The sequence below is a fragment of the Gossypium raimondii genome, chromosome 6 (genome assembly GCF_025698545.1).
Source record: "Gossypium raimondii isolate GPD5lz chromosome 6, ASM2569854v1, whole genome shotgun sequence".
Taxonomy (NCBI): Eukaryota; Viridiplantae; Streptophyta; class Magnoliopsida; order Malvales; family Malvaceae; genus Gossypium; species Gossypium raimondii.
In genome coordinates this window covers 56,099,119-56,120,706 of record NC_068570.1, presented here as the reverse complement: position 1 = coordinate 56,120,706, position 21,588 = coordinate 56,099,119, and the positions used below count along the sequence as shown (strand labels likewise).

General features: G+C 31.6%; 3 protein-coding genes and 1 long non-coding RNA gene across 8 annotated transcripts; 2 read left to right on the top strand and 2 right to left on the bottom strand.

Annotated features, from left to right (window-relative positions):
- LOC105773100 (uncharacterized) lies at window positions 1-3,670 on the top strand. 3 transcript variants are annotated; one of them, XM_012594757.2, is made up of 7 exons: window positions 1-121; window positions 216-297; window positions 456-575; window positions 651-729; window positions 1,354-1,440; window positions 2,579-2,641; window positions 3,308-3,670. In XM_012594757.2, exons 2-7 carry the CDS (start codon window positions 245-247, stop codon window positions 3,383-3,385), a joined length of 480 nt encoding a protein of 159 aa, XP_012450211.1. In that variant the 5' UTR covers window positions 1-121; window positions 216-244; the 3' UTR covers window positions 3,386-3,670. The 3 variants fall into 3 exon arrangements, with proteins under 3 accessions (XP_012450211.1, XP_052488246.1, XP_012450212.1); XM_052632286.1 differs by lacking the exon at window positions 3,308-3,670 and adding an exon at window positions 3,035-3,208 and having other exon boundaries at window positions 36-121; XM_012594758.2 differs by having other exon boundaries at window positions 46-121; window positions 224-297.
- Window positions 3,671-4,876: 1,206 nt separating this feature from the next.
- LOC105773097 (uncharacterized) lies at window positions 4,877-10,739 on the top strand. Of its 3 annotated transcripts, none has more exons than XM_012594753.2 (8): window positions 4,877-5,046; window positions 5,136-5,789; window positions 6,317-6,390; window positions 6,485-6,576; window positions 7,601-7,670; window positions 8,947-9,037; window positions 9,131-9,181; window positions 9,758-10,739. In XM_012594753.2, the coding sequence occupies exons 1-8, from the start codon at window positions 5,005-5,007 to the stop codon at window positions 10,424-10,426; spliced, it is 1,743 nt and encodes a 580-aa protein (XP_012450207.1). In that variant the 5' UTR covers window positions 4,877-5,004; the 3' UTR covers window positions 10,427-10,739. The 3 variants fall into 3 exon arrangements, with proteins under 3 accessions (XP_012450207.1, XP_052488690.1, XP_012450208.1); XM_052632730.1 differs by having other exon boundaries at window positions 5,133-5,789; XM_012594754.2 differs by lacking the exon at window positions 4,877-5,046 and having other exon boundaries at window positions 5,146-5,214; window positions 5,354-5,789.
- Window positions 10,740-14,031: 3,292 nt separating this feature from the next.
- Window positions 14,032-15,408, bottom strand: LOC105773098 (pre-mRNA-splicing factor cwc-21). Its single transcript, XM_012594756.2, has 2 exons — window positions 14,884-15,408; window positions 14,032-14,795 (listed from the first exon to the last, which is right to left on the bottom strand). Exons 1-2 carry the CDS (start codon window positions 15,246-15,248, stop codon window positions 14,636-14,638), a joined length of 525 nt encoding a protein of 174 aa, XP_012450210.1. The 5' UTR covers window positions 15,249-15,408; the 3' UTR covers window positions 14,032-14,635.
- A 4,196-nt stretch (window positions 15,409-19,604) lies between these two features.
- Window positions 19,605-20,499, bottom strand: LOC105773099 (uncharacterized). Its single transcript, XR_008197062.1, has 2 exons — window positions 20,035-20,499; window positions 19,605-19,882 (listed from the first exon to the last, which is right to left on the bottom strand). It is a non-coding gene; the product is annotated as an uncharacterized LOC105773099 (long non-coding RNA).
- Window positions 20,500-21,588: the final 1,089 nt, after the last annotated feature.

Here is a 21,588-nt window from a genome sequence, read left to right as displayed (position 1 = left end):
TGCAGAGCCACCATTTTCGTTTATTCTCCTAGTTTACCAAAAATATTTTCCCCAAATTTTTTTTGTTTCAATTTGCAGGCCAGTCAACAGCATTTCATTCTTCTCCATTGGCCAAAACCAGGTTAGTAAAACTTTTCTGCCTTTCTTTTCTTCTATTGCTTTCTCTTAGCTCTTCTATGTCTCTGGTATTAAAAAAAAATTAGCTTCTGGTTTAGTGACTCAGATTCAGCTTGTCTTTCCAAAAATGGAGCAATCATTTTTTGATAGAATGATCACCCATCTCCGTTCATCTTGCAAGTAAGATAAGTTTTCATTTATCTTTGATCTTGCAAATTCAATTCAATTTTTGATTTTTTTTTTCTATCAAGTTTTAAGCAGATAAATTGTAGTATCAATTTGAATGTTGTATGATAAAGCATTCATGTTTATGTTTATTTTCTTGTTAAAATTTGAAGGTATTATACTGGTTATCCTAAAGATCTTGGACCATCACGAGTTATTCATTTCAAATCCGAGCGTGAATTTGTACAGCTACTTCAGCAAGGTCATCCCGTTGTTGTTGCATTCACTATCAGGTCATATAAAACCCCATCCCTCCTTTTACCCATTGTATGTATATTCCCCTAGCTCATCCTGTATGTATATTGCAGGGGGAACTACACAAAGCATCTTGACAAAGTACTGGAGGAAGCTGCTGTTGAGTTCTATCCGAATGTTAAATTTATGCGCGTATGTTTCTTCTTCTTCTTCTTCTTCTGATAATGTGTAAATGCTGAAACAGGTCATTACTTAAACATTTTTACAGTCTCATCATAGCGATGTTGTAGAGTGGTTGTATTGTAGTATGAGAGTATATGCTTCTATGGTAAAAGTACCGTGGCGGCCATTGTATGTATTTTGCCCCTCTACTCAAAAAAAGGGCAAATTAGCCCCTATACGTTAGTTCGAAGACGAAAATGGTTATTTCTGTATTTTGACGAGTTTGCTCTTTGATCTAACGTACAAAAACTAATTTACCCATTTTTTGAGTTGCAATCTGGCTGCTTGTACAGGGGCCTCTTCACCATGCTTCTATTCTTTTAGCATTTTCACTTTAAATTGGCTGTTCTTAGTATAAACCCTTGTCCAACTTACGCGGATATCCTATGACTTTCAATTTCGGGGCCTTGGATTTGAACATTGGGGATGGGGAATGAGGTTTATGAAATTGGAGAGGCTTTTATGTACCTACCCTAAATTTTGTAGTGATTACTGTCATATGGTGATAGTAGTTGTGCTAACTTACTATATGGGTTAGTTTCTTTGTTCTTTCTTTGCACTCACATCTTAGTTTCTTGTGTTATTCTCTTGCAGGTTGAGTGCCCAAAATATCCAGGGTTTTGTATAACACGGCAGAAGAATGAATACCCATTCATTGAAATATTTCATAGTCCAGAGCAAGTATGCAACTTCTCTTTATTTCTATTTTCTCCCTCTACTGCGCCATTTGCTTGCTTTGGTCTGTTGTAACCAGTTGCTGTTAACTGATTAAAGCATTCCGAACTAAAGTTGACTAGTGCGGGGTTGTTCAAGGATTGTATGATTTTTGTTTAACATACAGAAGTGTAATAGTTGCTGAAACTATAATAACCTTAAGCATATTTGCCAATTGAACTTTCTACTATCTAGCTACTTTTGATTCAGTTATGGCTTCTTAACAATTAGGCCCTTGTAGAACTAAAGCACGTAGCCAAATCATTGTGGTTTACTCCTGCAAAAACCTCATTACTTGAAAAGGTTTTGCATGAAAATTTACTAGCTTTTCTGCCTCGCTGAGAATGACCAATATAGATAACTTGTCAGGTGAAAAAAAAATAAAAAGGAAATGAAAGAAATAGATGAACCAGGCTTATCTTTTCTGAGTTAATGAAAAACTAGTTCCCATATATTCTGTGGCTGTTTTGTTGCAAGACAAATGAAGTATAAACTTGGGACAGTGTGTTGGTGTAGGAAATAACTAAAAGTCAAAAGAAAGAAGGCTAAACGGCTGCTAGCAAGTGTTAATGACAAACAATAGTCTCTGCTGCATGTTGTGGCTAGTGAACATATATATATATTTCAGTTTGAATAAAATGTGGGGTTTGGTTAATATAAGCAAGATTAGACTTTTTGTGGAACCATGGAGTTGATCACTTTCAGCGGTTAAATCTCGAGGGAGAGTTCTGATAGATAAAAAAGAAGCTCAAGCATACGCTATGCTTCTCTGGATTCTGGGAAGTATATGAACTATGCAGCTTTATTTCTGCTTTGCAGAATGGCTGTTTCTGCAACTTAAACATGTGGCCCATAGGCACTTTCTATCCAAAGTGCACTGATAGGGAGAATTATGAGACATTGTATAGCTTAGTAGTTATATTATTTACGATGTTTTTCCATAAGTTCACCTGCAGTCAAGCTGCATTCAAATGAATCTTACAAGCGCAAAATATGTTTTAATTTATAACTTGCTCCCTGTTTTATGTTGGAGTCTACTTTTTGTAATAACATTAGAGCTTGATCCTGAATGTTTGATGTATTTAATAAGAACATTCTATTGCAGGCAGCAGATCAAGGGAGGGTTGTCGATCCAAGTACCACAAGATATTCTGTAAAAGTTCTACCTGTAAGTTTTGTAGCCTTTTTCCCCTAAAATCTGTTAGCATCATCGGGGCTGGTTCTTGGCTTTTTTTTTTTGCTTTGCTCAATATGATTCCATATGCAAACACAAATTTCAGATATTCATTGTGCTTTACATATACAATGCTTTTAATATTTTAGGTTTGTGGGCATTCTGTACATTAAACCCCTTATATGCTTAACCATTGTTAGATCCATTCATCTGTCACTTGGGTTTCTGTACATAAACTCAACTATCTAGAATTTCACAATCATGAATGTACATAAATGCTGGTAAAAGTGTATTTTTGTAAGTTCTGTTGATGCAATATTCTCTTCTGTATTTATTATTATTTGATATATTATCTATATCTATTGTTACATCTATGGTACTATGCAGTTCAATTACGATCTCAGTGCTTTTAATATTTTAGGTTTGTGGGCATTCTGTACATTAAACCCCTTATATGCTTAACCATTGTTAGAGATTCATTCATCTGTCACTTAGTTTCTGTACATAAACTCAACTATCTAGAATTTCACAATCATGAATGTACATAAATGCTGGTAAAAGTGTATTTTTGTAAGTTCTGTTGATGCAATATTCTCTTCTGTATTTATTATTATTTGATATATTATCTATAACTATTGTTACATCTATGGTATTATGCAGTTCAATTACGATCTCAGTGCTTATGGATTTAGAGAATTCTTCAAGCGCCATGGGATTCAAACATCAGACCGAAAGTAAACTCTAGGTGACATCGATCTATAAGATTATCTGTGTCATAGAATTACGGGAATGAAAGATTATTTATCAATGTTATATTATCCTGTACGGTATATTTAGGTGGAATGATTTTTTTTTTTTTTTGTTTGGCTGATAGATAAGCAGAATTTACTATTCTTGTTATAGAAAATTTTTAACAAGCTTAGCTCCTTCAATGTTCAGGAGGTAATTGATATTTTTCGATGTTGGGATTGAGATTCCAATGTACATTCCTAATAATGATATATATCATTATAAAGTTTGGTACATATGGGGAAGTGCTAAGTAAAATCGTTTGATACATTTGGTGTATTAAGCAATGATAAATTTTGAAATTATTTCGATTGAGTCTTAGCTCGATTGACATCGGCATTGTTGCCGATGTGGTAAGACGCGGGTTGAGTGTGTTGAAGCACATTGTCTTCCTATTTAAGGGTTGGGGGGGTTATGGGTAGTTTCAGGCATTGTATCAAAAAGCATATACGATAAAGATTAATAGTAAAAAAAATACTTTAAATAGTTAATCAATTTATTTTTATCTAATATTTTTTTACTTTAAATAAAAATCAATACATTTATCTCAAAACTAATATGTGATTAAATTTAAAATGATTTTTAAATATTTAGTATGCACTACAATTGTAATATATTTTAAAATTTAATTTAACAGTATTTAAGATAAATTTAAAATGAAATAATTTTTATGATTTTATGGAAAAAATAGTATGAAAATAATAAAAATAAATAAAAGGGTAATTTTGTCCTACAGATAAAATTCATACTTCAGGAATATTGAGATTAACTTTATATTTTGATAACTTACATTAACTAAGAAAGAGGAGCTGAGAGCCGGTTAAGATAATTTAAACCTAACGCAATTAACAATATGAAAATGAAAGGCTAAAGTTATTGGGACAATATCAAATTTGACCCTTAAAAGTTAACATTTTTTTCAAATTGATTCTTATTATTTTTGAGCTAAATTTAGTTCTCTCAACCTTTTAAAAGAGTCAAATTTGATCATTAACCATTTGAAAAATAGTTGAAATGGTTTTTTAATGGAATTGTTGGCTAAAATTTTAAATTAATTAATGTGACAATCCATTTGTACTTCATGTTATTTTTCTAATAAATATTTATGAAATATTTATAATTTTGATTTATTTTTATATTAAATTATTTGTTAACGTAGCATATAAAATAAATATTGTTATGTCAACATTAAGTACACATAGACTGCTATGCGAGTTGTCAGATTAACATCTTAAAAAAATAATTTGACTCTTTTTTAAAGGATAGCTCAAAAAGAATAAAGATCGAATTGACAGAAAATATAAACATTAAGGACTAAACTTATCATTATGCCAAAATTATCACTAACCCTACGGCCTGTTGTAAGCCCAATAATCAGCTGGGTTTTCGATTTTCACAATCTAAAACCCTAAAAACCCATACCAAAACCCTCCAAAGAATTAGAGGGTTTTCAATTTTTACAATCTAAAACCCTAAAAACATCAAAACGCTCCACCGCGAAAGCTCAAGCAATTTATCTCTCATCAATTGGCAAACCCGACGGCATCTTTAGTTCTCATTGTAACTCAATGAGACCTCCGTTCAATTCGTTTTCCCACCGACCCCAGCAGGTAGCCTCTCTGATTCTCTCTTTCTTACTCTCTCTCTTTTTTCTTTTTTGAATTTGAAATTTGGGTTTTGATTTTATTTTTTTTAGCAGAATGGTTTTCAATCAAATTCTGCGGTGGCAAACCAGTGCAATAACAACATGAACATGCTTATGATGCAACCTCAAATGGGTATTTTTAATCCTCAGCTGCCAACTCCGTTGAGTAATAATATTAATAATATTAATAAGAATTCTAGTGTTATGCCATTGCTAAATAATGTTGGATTCATGAATGGAGCTAACCAGCAGTTTCCTACACAAAATAACAGTACGGGGTTTCCTCAAATTGGTCCAGTTTTCCCAAACATGAACAATCTTGCAATGTTCCCACAACTTCCTGCTCAATTCAATAACTCTTTGCATAATCCAAATCAACCAAATTGGTTGAATTTGCCTCAACAAAATAATATGGGTTTGACAAATGGGCAGCAGCAGCGGCAACAACTACAGCAACAACAGCTTTTTTTACAGAACCAATTGCAGAATGTGAGCCAACTTTTGAATTCTCAACTCCCAGATCTCTCACAGTTTGTTTCTGGTGGCCAAGCCATTGTTCCGAATCCGCATTTCGGGATTATGCGGCCAAACCAGATGCAGCAGCAAGCCAATCAGAGTCAGCAAAATTTAGCGGATGTTAATGCATCGAATTTGTCTTCTGTACCTGCTTCACTAGTACCAGGAGACCCTTCTTTCGGAAGGCCAATGGTATCTGTTTTTACACCCTTACTGTTTTAACTTTGTGCTAGAACTAAGGAGGTAGTTTGGTTGTGAATGTTGACTCTGAAAGTGGTTTAAGAGAGTCTGATTGCCTTTGGTGGATAAAAGCATAAACTTTAGCAATACTATTCTTTCAAAGTTCCAATGGTGCAGCCGTGCCATTTTCTTTGATGTATGAGTTTGGGTTAAACACATCTTGTAAAGTTAACGGTGAAGATTCAAAAAGTTGATGATATCAAATGAGAATTTGCATTATTTGTTGTGCATTAACTTGGAAAGATATACGTACCATTGGAGATACTCCATTTGGGTTCTTAATAGCTTATGTTATACCTTTTCCCTAAGCAGAACTTCTCAAGCTGCTTTGATGTTATTTAATGTGAAAGTTTCGTAATTGTTAAGCTGGAAATGGTTGATGTATGGTGTTAAAATTTCTTTTCCACAATGTTTTTGGTGTCTATTTTATCTTTTGATTTGGCTTTTGAAATTAATGCAAGTCTTTTCAATTGTTGAAGGGTGGTCCTGGTAAAAACAGTCAGAACATGAACAACTTTCCTGGAAGAAATGCTAAAAGGGATTCAAAATGGGGGTTGGTATTCTTAAACATCTTACAGTTTCTAGCTTCTCTTTGTGAAAGACTTCGATTTTTGGCTTTTTATACAGCTGAAATTCAATTTTTGTAGATCTCAGAAGTCTAAGTTCCAGCAGCCCCGGTTCCATCAAGCGGATAATGGAAAGAGAGCGTTTGCATCTTCTAATGGACATAAGAAAAAAGGTTAACCTTTTAATGAATTTCAAATAACTTAAATGGTCTTTCTTGGATACATTGGGCTGTGGATAAATAAACTTTTTTTTTTCTTTTTTCTTTGTTTTGTCATAAAGCATAAAAATAAAAAGTTACTTGACATTTTCACTATTAATGCAGTTGTCACTTCGTCTGGCTTTATATCTCAAATGGAATTTGATTATAAATGAACTGATTTAATCCCCTTTTTAAAAGATTATATAGTGATTCAACTGGGACAAGTCGGAGTTCATTGAAAAAAATCTTGATTATAAATGAATATGATATAGTGTTTGTTCCCTTCCTAGTAATTCCAGTGATCTGATTGAAAATAAACTGCGACTGGGTGAAACAAGACTTTCTTTGGAATAGTGAATTAGGGTTTAAGATGGAAGTCCCAGCTAGTCACAGGTTTCAGGAAATAGAATAGGATGTGCAAGGTGTATGGAGTGATCGATGGAAATTGCTGTTAGTGTTGATCACTATGTTTAAGATATGTTTTATTCAAACATTTAATTTAGCATTGCAAAAAAAAAAAGATGGAAGGTTTTCTATTTTTCAGATAAGTTGGTAAAAGTGTAGAAGTTTACACTTAAATAAGCAAAGACCTTAAGAGTACTCTGGGATAGGTTTGGATCACTGAAGTATGAGATCGGTAGAGCTAAAGCTGTTGTGAAGCTTAAATTCTTCTCTATCTGTTGGAAACTAAAAACCCAAGAAAGGGATATTAGAAGATATAGTTTGTTTGATTTATTTGAATTCACATGTGAATACCAATGTACAGACATCTGAAGCTTTATGTTTGAAATAAATTGATTTGTTTTGGCTCTTTAAAAAACAAGACAGACAATTTTTTCCATGCACAACTTTGCATTTTTGGTGTCTACAACTTGAAAATAGATATTGGTTTCCTTTGTACCTTCTTATTCTTTTATTTGTTTTTTGCTACTAGATTCTTTTGTTTCTTTTGAAAAAAAATTCTAGTTTCTCCTCACCTTGAGAAAAAAAATAACAGGGCCTGATAATGAGAGGGCAGCTAAATTTCCTCATTCTAATTCTGCAAACCCAGCTAAAGAAAAGAGAAGGTAACTTCTGTTTGCTAATACTCGTTTCATAATCTTGCTTGTCAGATGTGAAGATAACTTTTGCTTTTTGACAGAGACGTTCAGTTGAGAGTAATTTTGTGTTAACATGAGACATTTATTTAGTTGAAACTGCTTTTTTACAAATGATGTCTGCTACACTTATGACAGTGGTTAGCCTGAAAATAGACAGTTCTATTTATGCTTTCTTATATTTGAAGCAGTTCTTTGGCTTGCAATAACTATTTTATCATGGGAGTTTTATTGGTATGGAGAATGGAATGGTGGTATCTCTTGAGTATTTACGTGAATTACTTTAAATAGAAGTTAAGTGGTATGGGATTAGAGTGAGTTGACAAATGGGGATGTATTGCATTGAGTTTAAATAAATGAGCTTTATGTGATTAATTTTAGAAACTTAATTCCTTGAATATTTTAATGGTGGTCACAACTGGAATAATTCTAAGCAATCATGTTAAAAAACCATTAGTTGTCCGACTTAGCCCTTAATTGATTCCGTTTCGGTGAGGTGCTTAAGTTCTTGCTTGTATAAGTTTGAACTATTGATGATAAGTCAAGGCCTGAAATGTTGTGGATGAAATCCCACCGTATGCATGAAAACGGTAAAAGGAATGCTGATGCTCTGTTGGTTTACTTGTTTTGATTTGGTATAAATGCCAGAACTTTTAAAATTTCACAAGATTTTAGTGTGTTGGTTTTCTTTCTCTGTATTTAGTTGTTTGCTGGGGTACAGAAAATGTATGTGTATGGACAGCCTAGGTAGTTTTCAGCTATGTTATTCGGACTTGATTGTGATTGTCAACTATGTATATGTGCTTGAGATGGGTATGTTCAATTTTCTTTCAAAGTTTTTTCATGTATTTGGAGGATCTTTGGATGGTCATATCTCCCAACTTATGTCAGGTTATGTAATAGAAACAAGTATTTCAAGAGAGATGAAGAGTCAAGCAACATAGGTTTCAATTAATTTACAAGCTGCCTTGTAACTATGTTAAAGGATTTTCTTTCTGTTCTTTCCAAATACTTTTGAGAAAAAGTTAATGTTTTCCTTGATAATAATTCCGAACAGGGAGGCTAATAGAACCGAATCAATTGCATTTGACATTTTAGTGAAATCATCTACAGCATAACCTTATTTTCCTGTACTTATGATTAATATTTCTTATAAATTGTCATGTATTTTCTCTCCTCTTATAATTACATTCTTTATTTTTAATCTCTGCTTTGATGTGTCCACAATTCTTTCTTAAATGAGAAGGTCGCTTGCTTTGACCTATACGGAGGAAGAGATAAGAAAGTGGCGTGAAGAACGTAAGAAGTTCTATCCAACAAAAGCCAACATAAAGAAGGTTGGATATAGCTGCAGAATTCTCTTTCATTTCACTTTTTGTTCCCTTTAAAGTGTATATGCATTCGAGGATAATTGACTTTCGTGGCTGCAGAAACTGAGTGGAAAAGAGGCTGACTCCGAGGTTGAAAAATCACGTAGCGAGGTACATTTATTAATTTTTCCTGATCTATAAAAAACTTACTAGTATTGCATATGCTCGAGCATAAGGCCAATCTCATCTTAAAAGGGAACCATCTGGTTAATAAACGTTTGATGCTTTCCACCTATAAGACTGCCTTGTGTCTCGTCCTAGGCATATATGTCTATGGTGCTCTGAATCTTCTTTTTTCTTGAAGTATCCTTGTTTGACACCTGTATCCGGCACATATTTGGACTTGGGTATGGGACTACAACCCTTCAAATTGAACATAACCTTGTTAGACACATACCCGTATTTGAACTCACACCCGGGTCCAAATAACATAGATATATGTAATAGTTAATGTATTAGCATCCAAGATTCGAGAAATTTGGCATTTTGTCTAAGCATGTCTAACAATGTTAAAGTACTCATGAAAAGATAACTGAAGTTTTCAGTTCTGGGTTTATAAATTTGTTTCAATCTAAAAACAGGCATTCAGTGACTAAAATTCTGCAAGGTGGCCAGATTGATGCTTCATTGTCACAATCTATGTAACTGAAGTTTTTTCTTATTATATATTGTAACCTTCTGTTGTAGCAACTCAAGGAGATTTTGGCAAAGCAAGCTGAATTAGGAGTCGAAGTTGCAGAAATTCCGCCACAGTATCTTCTAGGTTTGGAGAAAAGGGTGAATGGAAGGGAAGAAAACCGTAGGCCATCAACCAAGAGGGGGAGATTTGGAATGAGGAATGATAAAAGAGGGAGACCAGATAAGAGAGACTGTAATTCCAAGAAGCCAAGACCAACAACTGAGGAATCATTTGATGGCAGTTCTTTCAGCAAGAGGAGTCCGACCCTTTTGCAAAAACTTCTTAGAGCTGATATAAGGAAAGATAAAAGCTGGTTGTTGCAGGTTCTCCGCTTCATGGTTATGAATTCTTTCTTTAAGGATTGGCCTGAGAAGCCCTTGAAATTTCCTGTAGTAGTTGTTAAAGATGGTGTATCCGAGGGTGAGATCGTTCAAGAGAAAACCTTGCTTGATGCTGAAGATAATATTGAAGCTGGCAACAAGACAATGACCCAAAGTATCGTTGATGCTGCTGGTGATGACGATATCGAAAACAACAATGCTGGTGAAGAAGGAGAAGAAGATGATGACGACAACAAAAAACATGACACTCAAGTTGACCCAGTGAATTTGTATGTTAGGGAGAAAGTAGCAGAACTTGTGAGGAATGGTGAAGGAGAGGGAGAAATCATTGACTAGGATACTTTCTCTCCTCTGCCTCGTACACCACCTCCGTCTCTTCCGCCACCTCGAGTTACTGCTCCCTTTAAACATGTTTGTGCATAGCATAGGTTAGCATATTTTGTGTATAATTTTGAAAGGACTTTAAACAACGGAGGGAAGAGGACATTTTTGCTAGACTCATTCTCGAGGGCTTTTTTTGTATTTTAACTTTTTTTTTTTTTTTGGCTTGCTTCTAACTGTTTTTATATTTTAAATTGTGGAAGAAATATGTTTATTAAAAGTTTGTAAGTTGAAATGGTTAAATTAAATGTTTAATAATTATTGTTTATGGGTTTAAATTCTTTTATAATTAAGTTTTTATTATGTGTAAAACATAAAAGGCAAAAATGTTCTTATAATAATATAATTTATTTTGTATATCTACCGGATATTTTGTTTTAATTGATATATTTTATTACATCTTTAAACTATTTATGTTATTAATACTTAAATAATTTTATTTAATAAGTTTGAAATATTTATTTTGGATGTTGAAAGAAAGTGTTGATTTAAGTACGAAATTTCCATACCCAGCATGTTGCTGCTGGATGTTGTAATTTGAAGTTTTCAAGTTATGTTTGCTTATTTATTTATGCATTCTTATATTATTAGTTGGAGTGTTTAAACGGTTGGTTCGGTTATTAATCGGATCAAATTACTATTAATTGAATTATTCAAATCTAAAATCTTTAACTGTTAATTGAACTGAAGGTTTTCAAATTCATTAACCCAACTAAAATATTTTGATTAATTTAGTCACTTAACGAATTAAATGAAATTTACATGTTTTTATCTTTTAGTTAAAATAAATATAAAACATATAAAAATTACATTGTTAATGTTCATTAAAAATGAATTATATATAATATATATTATTTATTTGATTAATATAAAGAATAATAGTTAAAAATTCATTAATAATATACAAAATACATTATTTATTTCGACTAATTCAGTTAATTACCTGATTTCTATCTAAATTAATCGGTAATCGAAAATTTTAAAAATTATTAACTGACTTCCAAGCGAATTATATTTGACCATCGAAATATTGTTGATTATATCAATTAAATCAGTTGGTGTGATTATATGTAGTGACATACTATTGGTTGGTGTGATTCTGTCCATGTTTTAGATATGAATAATGGGAAAATTGCAGATTGGAGGGATGGCTTGGATTATAATCTAGCAAATCATTTATATTTAATAGTACTTTGAAAAAGTTTGAGCACTACAAATAAATGGGAATGTTGTAATTATAGCAAGTTAAATAGCAAAAAAAAGAAAAAAGAAGATAAATTACATCATATGTCACTCAATTATGGGTTATTGTTTTCGGTCACCCAACTATAATTTTCTTTTAAATTGGTCCCTAATTAATTGAGATTTTTTTGTTCATTTTCGTTAATTGCCGTTTAAGTGTCTAACGGGATGATGTGACAGTTAAAAGGAAAAAGTATAATAGTAAATTTAGCAGTTAATTTTACATATTAATCAATTTAAGCATAATTTTAAGTTTTAACCCTTAAAATTTACAAATTCTAAAAAATATAAAAAATACATAAAATTTTTAAAAAATATAATAAATTTAGATTTTATATTAATATTAATATTAATATTAAATAAAAAAAAGTTATATAAAAATCCAAGTCAACATTATGTAAGAAAGCGTCATCATCATTTGCTACTGCCTCCCCCTTAAAACCCGCTTCATCAACATCTTTCCGACCCCTGCACTCACCAGCCTCTTCGACGTTTAGGTGTCAAATTTAGGATGGAAAAAATACATTAATCCTTTTTGAAACAATAAAACAAATCAGCACACTGATCATGGGCTAAATTATTCCGCCCGAGCTAAAGATTTGTCCGAAAAATGGAATGATTTAAATAAAAATATAAGCTTAAAAAGGGTTTGGACAAAAAAAATGCTTGTTTTCTAAATAGGTTGAACTCGAGTAAGTTTTTTTTTTGCCCGACTCAACTCAAATTTGCAAAAATAAAATAAAAAATCCTGCTGCTTTTTACTGTTGTTTTTCACTATTTTGTTGTTTTGTCATTATTTTGGTGTCGTTTTGTTATTATATTGTTACTATTTTATTGTTATTGTTGGGATACTGTATAACTTTTATTTTATTATTAATTTTACTGCTATTTTAGAGACATTTGCTTGCTAAGTTGCACTTACCTCAATGTTATTTAAATATAAATAAAAAATTTAATTTATTTTTTAATTTATTGGGAAACATTTATATTAATATTTTAGTGTATTTGATATATTATATTTTTAAAATTTGTTTTTATATAAAAATAATAATATAAATTTTTTTAATACAGACTAGTCGGACCGGGCAAGACTTGAGTTTTAACATTTTTATCTGGATCAAATTTGGACAAAATTCTAGGCTCGGGTCAGATCGTGCACAAGCCTCGAAAACGGGTTTAAAATTGTATTGAAGTACAACCCAACCATGATCACCACCTCTAAGCACAGTACAAGTTTGGGCATTATTAATATTTACAAAATCAGACTGTAATTTAAAACTTTTTAATTTCTCCAATTTATTTAAATAAACCTTCATAGCTTTTATTTATCTAAATAGGTTTAAATATACGAGAGGTCCCTATATTTTTTTAAAATTTAAAATTGAGTTGGTGTATTTTATTTTATTTAATAATCTTGAACTTTTAGATCAATTTTGGATATAAGTTTGTGCATTGTTGAATCAATTATAGACCCAGCAAATAAACATCACCATCACTATGCGTCTTGGAAGCTCAAAATTTTCAAATTCACACCACTTCTAAAAAGTATAACAATTATATTTATAATTATAAAATGTCATTCTTAAGCCATAAAACCATTATTTCATCTTAAAAATTTTGTTTCATTCCAATAAAATGGAATTCATATATTCTTGATTCCACATATTAAAGATTAATAATTTAATAAACATAAAATTCTTATTTTTGACCGACTCGAATTTATTGTTTTGTTTTATTTCGTTGTTGCTTTGTTACTATTTTGTTATTATCGTTTGGATATTATATAACTCTTATTTTATTATTAATTTTGCAAGTATTACTCGCTAAGTTGCACTTGTCTTAGTGTTATTTAAGTATAAATAAATTTTCAATTTGTTGAGAAATATTTATTTGAATGTTTTAGTGTATTTGATGTGTTATATTTTTAAATTTGTATTTATATAAAAATAATAATATAAGAAAATCTTAATAAATTTTAGGCTTATTTTTCGAATTGGGTCAAGCCCAAACCTAAAAAATGGGCCTAAAATTCTATTGAGGCCCGACCTGACTCATGGTCACCTTTAAGCACAATACGAATTTGGGCATTATTAGTATTTATAAAATCAGGCCGAAACTTTTGAATTTCACCAATTTATTTAAATAAACTTTCATAGCTTTTATTTATCTAAATAGGCTTAAATATGGTAGAGGTCTCTATATTTTTTTGAAATTTAAAATTTAGTCATTGTACTTTAATCGAGACATTAAGTACTTGTAACTTTCTTTTTATTTAATAATCTTGGACCAATTTTGGTATTAGAATTGTTGACGTTGCAAACTATAGAAGCTGGATTTTGGTGTTGAATTGGACATGGCTACTGCATTGTGTGATAATACAAATGCCATTAACATTTCCAAGAATCTAATGTATCATTGGAGGACTAAACATATAGATATCAGACGTGATTTTATAAGGGGATTGACTGAGAATGATGTTGTTGAGCTTAAGTTTGTGTCTACACAATATCAACCAGTTGGATGCAACTAGGTTCGAGCACTTGAGATCCTCTATTGGTGTGTGTCAAGCTTGAATAACTTGATGGGTTTGGAAGGCATCCAAACGCAAAAGCTTGTCGATTCACGTTTCTCTCTCCAAATCAGGAGGGAGAAAAGGTGTGATGACTGTGGCGACGATCAATGGCCCTTAACGATTCATATTTCCCACAAGTCATTTCTACTCGACTGCTCACATTCAGATGGCTAGGGTAAAAATTATTTAAAAGAAGTGTTGAAGGAAAAGACGCATCAAACCCTCAACCACAAACTCAGGCTAGCTCATGTTTCTTGTCTGCACCGATCAAAGGTTGTATCTATACCAAGGAACTTTTAGAAAAGTGTCATATGGCTCAGGCTCATAGGGTACCTACACCAATGGTTACCTCATGTTTCTTGTCTGCATTGATCAAAATCGATGTTCTTTCGAGGATTTGGCAGAGGAGGAAGCCCAGATTCAGAAGCTCCAATCCTAAGAGCAGCCCTAAAGGTCTCCATCTGCTCCTCCTTCCTTGCAGCAATTTGGTGGGTCTGTGTATCCAAAACCCTAACCACCAAAACATGAATGAATCAATAAATAATAAAAGAAAAACATCAATCATTCATTATTAATCAATAAACAAACAAGAAATTACTTTTGCTGGCGAGTAGGGATTGGTATAACTTCTCCTTCTTCTTCGTCTTTCTCTTGTTGAGCATCTTCGAGAGCCTCCCTAGCTTCGACAAGCTTATCAGCGATCTCAGATTCAGTGTAACCTTGTTCGGCGAGTTTATCCTCCAAAATCAGGAGCTTGAGCTCAATCTGACGCTTGCGATCATGCTCGAGGATTTCCTTGTCAGGTTTCCTGGTGGTGAGACCTGCGGTGCCTTGATCTGCCTCGAAAGGCTTGGTGGAATGGGTTACCCAATTCGTCTTCGCCTTTACAAAGAATTTGTTGCTCTGAATGTAACCATTGGTGCCTGACCCCCTAGGGGTGGTCAGTCCGATTCCGTTGTACATTTAGGGATTTCTTTTCAAAACACTATCTCAAATCTTCTGCGATTTCTTTTTTTTCAATTTTACGATTAAGAAAAAAATCAACAACCTGCAATTGCTAGTTTTACCAATGGAAATCAGAAACAGAGAAATTCAAACGAAAAAGAAAGGAAACTCACGGAGAATTGTGCTTTCGTCTGCCGTTAACCCTAGCCTTTATAATATATATAGGTTAAATTTCGATATTAGTCCCTGTACTTTATCCAAGTTGTGGATTTAGCTCTTCTCCTTTTATTTGATCACTTTTAGTCCTATTCTTTTTGAATCGGTCAATTTTATTCCCTGTACTTTTCAAAATTCGAAATATTAGTCTTGACCCAATCAGTAGCAGTTAAATCCGTTTGGTTAAATTTAACTACTAGTCTTATACTATGCATACATTTGTAGTTTTAGCCCATATTCTCCAATTGCGTCATTCTAAGTCTTTATACTTGTCGAATTTTGAAATTTCAATTATGACATAAATGATAGTTGTTAATCTATTAAAGTGAGTAAGACGTGGAAACAATAAATGGACATGACATTACACATATGATAATATGTTCGATGCATCAAATTCTAGACATATGATACTAAATATTATTTTTCAGCATATTTTCCAAAATTGGCCCTAGTATGGATTTAATATTTTAAAATTAAATTAATTTTATTAAATTTGTGGGTTAACATATTTAAACCTTTTAAATATTTTTTCAGTAAATTATGTAAATCAACCATTAGTTTATATTTCTTAAACTATTTAAATGTTATATTAAATAATCCTCTCCTCTCCCCATCCCCATCCCCATCCCTCCCCACCATCAAATATATATATATTTATTATATTTTTGAAAAAAATATTTATATTTCTTTAAATTTTTAAATTAGAATTAAATTAAAAATATTTTAAATTTTAAGGGTTAATTTTTAAAATTATGACTAAATCGGTATAATAAATAAAAATTGAGGGTTAGATTTATTATTGTACCATTTTTAGTTGCCACACTAGCTTGTCGTTCATGATTTTAACATGATTGACCAAAATAATCGAACTATGTAACATGAATGCTCAAATTATGACTTATTATTATTATTTTGGATGCCTAAAATAAAAATCTTGAATTATTTGATGACTATCTATATAGTTTAACTTAAAATTAAATTTTATTTGAATATTATAATGTCAATAAAATTCTAATTAAATATTTTGTTTAAAATCGATTTTATTTAATTTAAAATTAATAAATTAAATATAAATAATTTAGTTTTATAGTCGGATGAAAGGAATATAATTAACTATATTTTCAAATTTAAATTATAAATGATTTGAATTTAGGGTTCTGTTTGATTTCAAAGTAAAATATTTTCCGTAAAATGATTTCGGAAAATGTTTTACTTTTTGTAAAATGATTTACTGGAAAATATTTTCGATGTTTGATTGAATCATGTAAAATATTTTCATTTGTTTGGCGATTTTCAAAATATTTTGAAAAATTGTTTTTACATATATTGATATGTATTAATAAATTTTATATTTTAAATTATTTTTACATATATTGCAATGATTTATTTATAATAATACTCAATTATTAAGCTACAATATTAATCGTTATAAATTGAAAAAAATTAATATCAAATAAATTATTTGTAATTATGTTAAAAAAACAAGTATTGAATAATTAAAAAAACAAGTTACTGGGAAATCGATAAACAGAAGCAATTTTCTACCGGAAATGAAGGAAGGAATGAAGGAGGCGATAGAGAGGAGAGCACGGAAAATGTCTTACGGAAATTGAAAGGGTAAGATATTTTCCCTAAAATGTAACCCATTTTCCCTTGTTTTGGAGTTTATTTTCCAAATGGAAAATGTTTTCCGCCAATCAAACGCTGGAAAAGTTAAAAATGATTTTCCGGAAAATCAATTCCTTCAATCAAACAGACCCTTAATGTTTATTTTTCTATCGATTTGGATGAACGAAGCCTGAATTTTTCTATTTGCATGTAATTATTGTTACAAATTTATATGGGTACAAAATAACCTTCTATCCTTTAATTTTTACCCACATTGAACTCTCAAACCTTCAATTTGTATTGAAACAAGCTCTTAAGTGCTTATATTTGGATATAGATGATAGGTTAAAGGCTTATTTGATAGTCTACTCGAATCAGTTTTCTAGATACAAATAAAAGGATAAAGAGAACTTGGTCGCAACAAACTACATTCACAAATACGGAAAGGAGACTAGCCTGTGTGGGTAAGATAGCATTTTCAAAAGCAGAGCAGCATGGCAATGAAATGGCAGAAACATTAGCGACAACAGGTATTAAATCACAGGGTTATGCTCAAGGCATGGTAGTGAATGTTAAATTGGTGATTGGAATGCCTGGTTTTCATGTTATAATAGCTTTTGTGACAATTGTATTGTTTAACTGGAATTACAGTTCTGTTGCTTTTAAACAAAATAATTTGAATGAAGCAAAAAAAAAAAAAAAAGACAAGGACTTATTTGAGAACAATATAAGGGCTTACCTAAGCAAAGTTATGAAGTTTAGTGCTTTTCTAGTGTATGATCATTTAGAAACTAAAATTAAATATATTCACATATGACACTTACGCTCGAATCTAAATAGGGTGTTATTATTAAAGTTCAAACAATTGTTGTTCACATCGTGTTTAATAAGCTAATAGATAATCATCTAGCTCATAAAACTTCCATTGTTTTGTAATTGATAAAGCTGAACGTCGATAATTGTAATATAGAAAGATCACAAAACAATAAGAAGAAAAATAAAACACATGGATTTCTTTAATAGAAATTTGGATCACACAACTCTAACAGTAACATTTGCTCTAATGCATATTTTGATAGTCAAAATTGGTTTCTTTCTTAGAGTTTTGTTTTATTTTGGTGATATATATGTTTGGTTTAACTGTGTTTCGAATTGCTTCAGTTTAGTAAAATTAGAACAAATTATTTACTCATTAATATTAGATGTAGTGATAAATATATTACCTAGAGATAAAGAAAGTATTTACAGATCCAAAAACTTGAATTCATGGAAAACGATTAGGATACGGCTCCTAAAGTACAACAACATGGGTTCATCAATGAGTGATGGTGCCATCTTTTGATATGTTGTAGCTATAATACAATGTGTTGGCCCTAATTCTTAGCATCATTTACAGGGTTTTAACTTTTCAGCTTTGGTATGATCAGAATTCAGCAATTCTTGTTTGCGAGAACAGGCCGAGATGGGGTTCGATAGATGAGAGTACACTTATTCATTGATCATTGTTCAGGGATTTGAGCTTATTTCCTAGCATCATTCACCAGGTTTTCAACTTTTGAGCCTGGTATGGTCATGCAAGATAGAGGTGTTCATCTGTCGTTGGAAGGGGTTTCGATTTCTGCACTGCTCCACATTTTACGTTCTCCATAATAAATACGAAGCATTTCAATTTCCAGTTTTCTAGACGAAGACGTGACTGCAAAAGATTGAAGAAGAAAACTTCGCAAATTCCTTGAAATACCACAGCGTAGAGATCAAGCTTAAAACGAAAGCCTCCTTCATTTCCTTTTGCTCCCCACCCCCCAAAAGAAACCCCTAAATTTGATTTGGATTTGATGATTTGTTTGGATTAGTTCTTGAAACCCATTCCTTTAGTTCAATTTTTTTCAGCTTTTTATAAAAATGACTTAAAACTTTTGATTATTTATAAAATGGCCTACTTTAAAAGTTATGTACATAAATAATGACGCTATTGTCATTGATGTTACCTTCTCCAATTATTGGTTAGTTTAAAAATAATAATTTTTTGGGTGGATTGAAATATAATTATATAAAACGTTTAGGGACTTGATGAAGTAATTATCCTTTTAGATCGGATAAAAAAGTGGCACCAATCGTCTTAGCAGCACCTATTAAATACTTTTAAACTTTTGAACTATTTGCATGTTAAAGTTTATCCCATTTTAAAATCAAATTTAAAATTTTATTATTTGTCAAAAACAATAAACTTAAAAAGCTATATAAAATTTTTATTTAAATTACAAAATATATCCCTCAAAAATTTTCTTTTAAATAAGAATTTTTAGCAATTTTAGATCAGTTGATAATTCATATATTCGTGTTCGATTGACAAGAATTGCATCTTTGGGTGATAAGAATGTACTTTGAACATTTATGGCTCTAAAATTTTTATGAAACCGTGCAAGAATAGGAAATTGTTTGTAAAAGGTTTCTTTGATGCTTAATGAACCGTTTTTCATGGAAGAAATTGTGTCATTGAATGATGAGAATGAAAGTTGAGCGAGAGTGGATTCAAATGAACAGTGGGTATAGTATAATGCGTTTAATTTTTTATTTTACGTTATAGTGCTACAATATCTAATACTATAATTACAATATTTAATCTTACTATTACTATTTTTCTTACCCTAATGGTTATACCTTAAATCCTAATCACAATTATGTGACCGCTCATCGATGTTGTTTAGAGGATTTGGCAGAGGGGGAAGCCCAGATTCAGAAGCTCCAATACCGAGAGCAGCCCTAAAGGTCTCCATCTGCTACTCCTTCCTTGCGGCGGTGAGTCTGTGTATCCGAAAACCTAACCACTAAAACATGAATGAATCAATAAATAATAAAAGAACATAAATCAATAATGAGTTTGTGTATCCGAAAACTAATTATCCACTTGGTGAGCCTGCGTAACCGAAAACCAAAACCTCCAAAACATGAATTAATCAATAAATAAACAAGAATTTACTTTTGCTGGTGAGTAGGGATTGGTATGACTTCTCCTTCTTCTTCGTCTTTCTCTTGTTGAGCATCTTCGAGAGCCTTCCTAGCTTCGACAAGGTTATCAGCGATCTCAGATTCAGTGTAACCTTGTTCGGCTAGTTTATCTTCCAAAATCACGAGCTTGAGCTCAATCTGACGCTTGCGATCATGCTCGAGGATTTCCTTGTTAGGTTTCCTGGTGGTGAGACCTGCGGTGCCTTGATCTGCCTCGAATGGCTTGGTGGAATGGGTTACCCGATTCGTCTTCGGCTTTACAAAGAATTTGTTGCTCTGAATGTAACCATTGGTGCCTGACCCCCCTAGGGGTGTTCAGTCCGATTCCGTTGTGCATTTTAGGGATTTTTTTTCAAAACCCTATCTGCGACTGCCCTTTTTCAATTTTACAATTAGGAAAAGAAAAGAACTTGCAATTGCTAGTTTGACCAATGGAACTCAGAAACGGAAAAATTCAAATGAAAAAAAAGGGAACTCACCGATTTATAACCTATCATATGGGTTAAATTCCGCTATTAGTCCCTGGATTTTACGGAAGTAGTGTATTTAGCTCTTATCCTTTTATTTGATCACTTTTAGTCCTATACTTTTTGAATTGGTCAATTTTTGTCCCTGTACTTTTCAAAAATTAAAATATTAGTCTTGACCCAAATAGTAATAGTTAAATCCGTTTGTTTAATTTTAATTACTAGTCTTGTACCATGCATATAGTTGTAGTTTTAGTTCATATTCTCCAATTGTATCATTATAAGTCCTTATACTTGTCGAGTTTTGAAATTTTAATATGGACATAAATGATAATCATTAATCCATTAACTGGATTTTTAGTGAGTAAGATGTGGAAATAATAAGTTGACATGACGTTACACATATGATAATATGTTTGGCGCATGAAATTTTGAAAATAATAGAACTTTACACAATGAATTTTACGGTATTATTTTGGTGATGACTAAAATTTTAAAATGTGAAAAGTACAGGACTAAATCTAAAAATGACCAAATAAAAGTAGATTGACTAAATCCACAACTTTTGCAAAGTAAAGTGACTAATAGTAGAATTTTGGTCACTCCAAATGAAATCCTAGCAAATTTATCACTCAATTTGTAGGGCACTTTTATTTTAGTTACCCAGCATTGAATCTCTAATGGAACATTATGTTTACACTTTTATTTTGGTCATTGAACTTTTAGGTTGGTTTCATTTTGATCACCCAAAAAATTATCTTTTTTTTTTTGTATTGATATCTGGTAAAAAATTAATAATTAAAGTGAAATAGCGGTAAAAACTAAAAAAATACATCAAAAACTTTGACAAATTGTATTTGTTTACGCCATTTCCGAAAGTTTTAATTTTTTCAATAAAACTCAAATTTTTTGTTATATGTATGATAGATATTGTTTTTCATCAATTTTACTACCCATGTCTAATCCATGCCTTATTGTAAAATCCAGCATTCTTTGTCGACGATTTATTATATATTCAATATATATGAAGACTACCACCATTCAGTTATTAAAGAAGG

Coding starts and splice junctions, on each gene's coding strand:
- LOC105773097 (XM_052632730.1), top strand. CDS start 5,005: ATGAGACCTCCGTTCAATTCGTTTTCCCACCGACCCCAGCAG. Junction 9,038..9,130: donor CAAAAGCCAACATAAAGAAG/GTTGGATATAGC, acceptor TCGTGGCTGCAG/AAACTGAGTGGAAAAGAGGC. Junction 9,182..9,757: donor TTGAAAAATCACGTAGCGAG/GTACATTTATTA, acceptor CTTCTGTTGTAG/CAACTCAAGGAGATTTTGGC.
- LOC105773100 (XM_012594757.2), top strand. CDS start 245: ATGGAGCAATCATTTTTTGATAGAATGATCACCCATCTCCGTTCATCT. Junction 298..455: donor CATCTCCGTTCATCTTGCAA/GTAAGATAAGTT, acceptor TAAAATTTGAAG/GTATTATACTGGTTATCCTA. Junction 730..1,353: donor CGAATGTTAAATTTATGCGC/GTATGTTTCTTC, acceptor ATTCTCTTGCAG/GTTGAGTGCCCAAAATATCC.
- LOC105773098 (XM_012594756.2), bottom strand. CDS start 15,248: ATGTACAACGGAATCGGACTGACCACCCCTAGGGGGTCAGGCACCAAT. Junction 14,796..14,883: donor ATCCCTACTCGCCAGCAAAA/GTAATTTCTTGT, acceptor TTTGGTGGTTAG/GGTTTTGGATACACAGACCC.